The 7352-nt window shown below is 30.2% G+C and overlaps 1 protein-coding gene across 1 annotated transcript; it reads right to left on the bottom strand.

Moving 5' to 3' along the window:
* Positions 1 to 486: 486 nt before the first annotated feature.
* On the bottom strand, positions 487 to 1979 carry LOC137808180 (uncharacterized). The gene is made up of 5 exons (XM_068609164.2): positions 1712 to 1979; positions 1122 to 1474; positions 964 to 1029; positions 726 to 884; positions 487 to 621 (listed from the first exon to the last, which is right to left on the bottom strand). The coding sequence occupies exons 1-5, from the start codon at positions 1977 to 1979 to the stop codon at positions 487 to 489; spliced, it is 981 nt and encodes a 326-aa protein (XP_068465265.1).
* Between the last annotated feature and the right edge of the window lie 5373 nt (positions 1980 to 7352).

Genomic DNA, 7352 nt, shown 5'->3' with positions numbered 1-7352 from the left:
ATGTGGAAAAAGTTCCCAAAAGATTTTAAAGGAAAAAAAGAGAGAGTGAAAGTCCAACCCAAATTCATCCAATAAGTATAACCTACAAAATTTGACTCAATTTGAGAGCAAAATATTTTGCAATATAAAAAATGGTGTGCGATTAAAATTTTAACTAATTTCATGATTTTACATTTTCTCTTGATACTAGAATAAAGTATACTTAATGAGTTTGGATGTGAACGAGTTTGTTTATAATTTTATTTATCACGTTAAGGTAAGATGAACCATTGCAGACAACATATGAAAAGGCAACATATGAAAAGGCAAAAGTATTGTGAATAACAAAAAAAAAGAAAGTTTTATATACTTTGAAATAGGACATTCAATCATACATATATTAACGAAAAAAATAGAATGCTAACATATAGACATCTATACAACTTGATAAATTTTGTAGTGTCAACAAATAAATGAATTGGAAAATGTTAACTACATGAACTAGTTCTATCCAAGAGTCAATGCTTCTGATTTGCATAAGGGACAAACATTTTTCTCGTGTAACCATGTCCTTATACAATCTGCGTGATATCCATGTCCACATTGAAGAATTCTGATTTCCTGCTTGTTCTTATATTCATCCTGTGAAATCATGCACAAGTATTCCAATTAATAGGAGAAAGAGAAATGTTAAGACAAGGTTTCTAAACTTGGATGAAAATAAGATATGTTTCTAAACTTGATACCTGACATATTATGCAAAGATCATTTTCTTGTTCCTCAGCAGCTACCTCTCCCGAGTTATTAGGAAGTAGATAAGTTTTTGTCTTCATTTGCCTTGCAATAATTTCATCCAACAAACCTGTGCCTACGTTGCCAATCCGTTCACCTAATTCAAGAAGCTCCTGTTGTCCAATTTTGAAGAGTTAGCAAATTAAATTTTTCATAAGACCTCATAGCCAATCCACATTCATAAGAAAATACCTCATATGACATGTCATCAATGTCCAAGTGCATATCACTATCATCGTCACCCAACCAAGGAACATCCTGCAAAAAAAAATCCCAATTAAACTAGGGTTTTAATTAGATGAAATCCAAAGGAATGTGAAGTACCAAAAGTAGAGAGAATGACATATTACATCATCTTGAAGAAAGGCTTGAGGAGGAAGATTCCTCCAGTGTGGAGGAGTTGTCACGTGCACTGAAGAAGTGCTTAAAGGATTTGTTGGAAGTGCAAGTGCACGATGAAAGTCGATAGAGTGTCCTCTCATCTGTTGCGCAGTCTGTGCTTGATATTGCAGATGGAAAAATGTGCTTGAAGGATTTGTTGGAAGTGTAAGTGGAGGATGAAAGTCGATGGAGTTTCCTCTCATCTCTTGCGTAGGTTGTGCTTGATACTGTGGATGGAGAAATCTGTAGTCGCTTCTACTTCTTGCTATATAATGATAGCTTTGGGGATCATTTGTTGCAATCTCTAATGAAGGAGTTGGAGCTGGAGAACAAGGCCAACAATCATTTGAAAGGAACCAGATGGAACCAATCACAAAATCTTAAAAATTGTACTTTAAGTATAGCAACCAGTTTATAAGGTGAGTTTTACACCCACTTATATACTATGAAATGTCCTTACCTCTAACCAATGTGTGATCTCCAACATAGAAATAACAAAATAATAAAAAAAATAAAATGAGACATTTTACCTTGAATCAAATGGTTAAAGAGCGGTAACAAGGGATGCCAATTGCATTGTACCTTGCATTAGGGGGAGCAACTAAAAAACTATGAGCCAAACTAGATGAAATAGGAAAACCCGTATGAATAGGTTGATGTTGAACTCCATTGAATGCTCTCCTTTCATACACCATCCCATTGTCATAAGCATCTAGTAAGTAATGAAAATCTATATTTTCTCTCACAGCCACTCTGCACATATTAGGCCAAAAATTGTTTCTTTCATTCATTCCATCCATATCCCTGAGTCCGATGGCAGTTATCATATTGTCAATTGCTATGAGAAGCCAAAAGATACTAGTATCAATGTTTTGAGATTTGAAGAACAAAGAGAGAGAGTTAAGAAAAAAAAAGAGATCTTTATAACTTCCAGTTCTATTGGAATATGCTTTATTTATATAGATAAATCTCTAAATCTTCAAGCCTAAACCTTAAGAAAATCTTTATTATTAAAGATAAAATAAATTTTCAAAATTTAATTCTACACATATCTTTTATTTGATTATTATTATTTATTTAATTATGTTCTGTCTTTTCTTTTATTTGAATAGATGTGTTAATATAACAAATAAAAAAATTATTTTTCTTATTAGAATCAGATTGTAATAAACCATGAAAATACAGTAAAATATAACATATGAAAAAGTGTTTTGTGTCCCGATTTTTATTATATTTTTATAGATACTCAGATGGTCTGTTTATTATAGTATTCATTCGGACTAACTAATCTAATTCACAATTTTGTTCTGTGTCATGATCTTTATTAAGGTTTTGGTCTATACGAGAACAAACTTATTCTGATACCTCAATGTCTGATTCACATTTATTATTAGGTTTATTTTCAGCATTATCACAGGGTGCAAGAATGGTTTGTGATGACTGACTCAAAACAAGTTAATATTCAATAAAAAAAACTTTGACAATGAATGTTAGGACTGTTAGTTTCGTTGCTAGTATCTTGAACCATTTGCTATGGAAAAACATGTTCATTGAAGACTACATTCCTAAATACAAAAATTTCTCTACATTGAATATTCAACATCACATGTCCGTTTGTCCTCCTTTTAAAACCAATAAGAAAACATTTTAACACCCTTTGATCAAAGTTTCTTCTATTTGTTGAGAAAGTACTAGTATAGCATAAAGATCCAAACCCCTTTAATCCATTAAAATATGTTGTAGTTTTGTAAAGCATTTGACGAAGAGAATTTTTTTTAACACAGGTGTGGGGAATACGTTCATAATATGCGCATCAAGTATTACAAAATATGGCCAATAAATTTTGGGTGAATGAGATTATCTCGTGAGAGCTTTTGCTACATTTAATAAATGACCTTGTTTCCTTTCAACTATACTATTTTGTTATGGATTATTGACACATGATGTTTAATGCATTATGCCTTTGTTGAAAAAGAAATTAGTCATGAAAAATTTAGTCTCATTGTCACTAATGACTTTTTACAGCAACAACACCACGTTGTCAGAAGTAATAAATGTCTCTAAGGACAAATATCGATCCCACAAGTAACAATTGACTATTCAAATACAATTTTTGCTAAATATAAAACATAACAATAAAAAGTTGGTTTGAAGATTGTTATAATGGCAAGAATGAACAAGAAAACAAATCAAAGAGTAATTACTTCAATTGTAAAAATAGGGATTAGGTTTCATCTTTCTCACTCAAGTATTTTGATTGGCATCTTAATATTAAGTTCTTTGGTTGAAATTGATGCCCGTAGAAAATTCATTTATATCGATTTCTTAAATATAAAATTCTTAAGAATGTTTCCTCAATATCAATTTCTCCCATATTTATAAAAACAAGTTAGAATCACACTCAGACATTAATAGAAATTAACATTTCAAGTCTATTTCTAACACTCAAATATGTTAAGTATTGTTGTTTATGTCAGAACCCTAAAAATACCTTTATGTCAAATTTAAGATTCTCAAACATGTCACGACTATTTAAAAGCAAAACAACAATACCAATAATCAATCAAGAACTGAATATTGTAATATGTAAATATGAACTCAATACATAAGAGTTCGAACAGATTACTCCCAATCTCAAAGTTTAGAATTGGCCACACATACTTCTAGCACCTTTAATTCTCCTAATTGATTACAATTCAGTCAATGCTGTTTTCCCCTCAATCTAACACACTAGGATTATGCCTCTAGCCCCCTATTTAACCTAATTTTTTAGAGTTAGATGAATTTATGTGTCACGCTTATGGGCTTAATGAGAATAAAATAAATATAACCCAATTAATTTGACACATTCTCGCTGTCTAGTTCGACTTTTTTTTCTCTCTTTTATGCGTTTTGGGTCTTCCAGCTTTCTCCTTTTAACATATATCATTCTTCTTTAGTTCAACTCTCCATTCTTCCCTAGAAACCTACAACTAACCAAATTTGGGAATAAAATGTGCTTATTCAATTAAAGATCACAAAAATTGTACAAAGGTATAAATTCATAAATTAGGGATTATTTTATATATAAATCTGTAATTAATACTCATAAGTGCCTATATTTTAATATGAAATATTATGGAAATTGGACACTTATCAGTCACTTCTTATTTTTTCAATATAAATAATAAACAATTCACCCCCCCCCCCCCCCCCTCTCCTTTATTGGAAGAAATTGGAACGTTGGACGTTTGAAAGTAAACCTTGTTTTATTCCTCTTATGTCTAACACCAAGCTTTTTTTGAAAGTGTAGATAAACTTCAAAATCTCAATCCCTATATAAGACTCATTTGCAAACTCCTATATCTCACCAACACTAGACCCGACATAACCTTTGATGTTCAACTTCTCAGCCAATTTGTTCAAGAACCCACAACTCATCATCAACAAGGTTTGCAACATGTTCTACGCTACATCAAAGCCTAAATTGTACAAATAAAGGTTAGACACTTGTAGAAATAAAAACTACTAAGAATTAGAAAAGAAAAAAATTAATATTAGTTTACGTTTACAACCCCTGTATCCATATCCTTTGATAATATCTTAAATAATTTTAAAGAAGTTATACTGATATAGTTATTGTTTTAACATCCAAAACCTTATCATTAATATTAACATTTATTGTTGTTATCATTATTTGTGCAGTGAAAAAGACGAATAAATAGAAATAGACGTTATGTGGAACGCGTATTCAAATGTCTTAGACGACAAAACAACACAATCATCATCTTCCTTTGCCAAGATGACAATGGAAGAGCAGAAAAAGCCCAAGCTCAATCACTCACATTTGATAACATGTTTAGTCAAATATTGAATGGTATTCATGACTTACAACAAGGATTTTAGAATCTCTCAATTATTATACACAGAGGATTCCAATGAGTTGATAATCAATTCGCTACTTTGAGCAAAGATATGAAAAGTTTCAAGAGAGTAAAGCAATTCATTTTTACACTTTTTTGTTTGAACTCAACACACATATGTATATATTTAACTATGACTTATTTATTTATTTATTGTTTCATCTATTTCATTTCATTCGACATCCTTATTAAGAATTGTGATTTTTTTTCTATGCCCAAAATTTGGTTTTAATGTAATTCTATTTATTTGACTTTCGCTTATTTCTTTTTTATAAATATTACTATCAATTAGTAAATATTTTTTAAAAAAATATTTTTTTTTTCATTTTTTCCGCTAATATTTTTTTTAACAAAAAATATGCGTATATTTAAAAAAAAAGTTGACCTAAAGAATGAAAAAATAATTTATCAAACTTTCATTAATTCAACCAAATCAATAATAGTTGTGTAACTCAAATTCACTATCTATCCATTAAATTAAACCACCTAACTTTTCATTCACTTTATCTCTAAATACTTTAAATCAAGAATCTACTTTTTAGACTCCAAATAAACAAAGTGGTAATTTATAAGTAAAACTTGTTCTCAATATGTTTATAGTAATTATTAATCTTAAAAGAAAGTTTTTTCTTAACCTTATCATGTAACCATTTCATATATTTATTCTCCTATATACTAAGAAAACCAACAGAATCTATAGTTTATAAAAGTTTAGCTAAAATGTTACTAGTGTTTATGATCATAACTCTGAATATACACGTTAAAAAATAAGACTCACTTTAATCACTTCATTAGTTAAACATTTTAAATATCCTCCCTTTTCTATATGTACATTTTAAATTAACTCTGTGAATTAGTAAAAAACAAATCAAACATATCTTAAACTAGCACTTGTTATTTTGTATACTTAATATTCTTAATCACATATCTCACTTTCAATAAATATTTATTTTATATAATATAAAATTACTAGTTAATAATAAACATGTGGAAAAAGTTCCCAAAAGATTTTAAAGGAAAAAAAGAGAGAGTGAAAGTCCAACCCAAATTCATCCAATAAGTATAACCTACAAAATTTGACTCAATTTAAAATATTTTGCAATATAAAAAATGGTGTGCGATTAAAATTTTAACTAATTTCATGATTTTACATTTTCTCTTGATGCTAGAATAAAGTATACTTAATGAGTTTGGATGTGAACGAGTTTGTTTATAATTTTATTTATCACGTTAAGGTAAGATGAACCATTGCAGACAACATATGAAAAGGCAACATATGAAAAGGCAAAAGTATTGTGAATAACAAAAAAAAAGAAAGTTTTATATACTTTGAAATAGGACATTCAATCATACATATATTAACGAAAAAAATAGAATGCTAACATATAGACATCTATACAACTTGATAAATTTTGTAGTGTCAACAAATAAATGAATTGGAAAATGTTAACTACATGAACTAGTTCTATCCAAGAGTCAATGCTTCTGATTTGCATAAGGGACAAACATTTTTCTCGTGTAACCATGTCCTTATACAATCTGCGTGATATCCATGTCCACATTGAAGAATTCCGATTTCCTGCTTGTTCTTATATTCATCCTGTGAAATCATGCACAAGTATTCCAATTAATAGGAGAAAGAGAAATGTTAAGACAAGGTTTCTAAACTTGGATGAAAATAAGATATGTTTCTAAACTTGATACCTGACATATTATGCAAAGATCATTTTCTTGTTCCTCAGCAGCTACCTCTCCCGAGTTATTAGGAAGTAGATAAGTTTTTGTCTTCATTTGCCTTGCAATAATTTCATCCAACAAACCTGTGCCTACGTTGCCAATCCGTTCACCTAATTCAAGAAGCTCCTGTTGTCCAATTTTGAAGAGTTAGCAAATTAAATTTTTCATAAGACCTCATAGCCAATCCACATTCATAAGAAAATACCTCATATGACATGTCATCAATGTCCAAGTGCATATCACTATCATCGTCACCCAACCAAGGAACATCCTGCAAAAAAAAATCCCAATTAAACTAGGGTTTTAATTAGATGAAATCCAAAGGAATGTGAAGTACCAAAAGTAGAGAGAATGACATATTACATCATCTTGAAGAAAGGCTTGAGGAGGAAGATTCCTCCAGTGTGGAGGAGTTGTCACGTGCACTGAAGAAGTGCTTAAAGGATTTGTTGGAAGTGCAAGTGCACGATGAAAGTCGATAGAGTGTCCTCTCATCTGTTGCGCAGTCTGTGCTTGATATTGCAGATGGAAAAATGTGCTTGAAGGATTTGTTGGAAGTGT

The sequence above is a fragment of the Phaseolus vulgaris genome, chromosome 11 (genome assembly GCF_051622355.1).
Source record: "Phaseolus vulgaris cultivar YP4 chromosome 11, ASM5162235v1, whole genome shotgun sequence".
Classification (NCBI taxonomy): Eukaryota; Viridiplantae; Streptophyta; class Magnoliopsida; order Fabales; family Fabaceae; genus Phaseolus; species Phaseolus vulgaris.
This window is presented reverse-complemented; position numbering and strand designations above follow the sequence as displayed.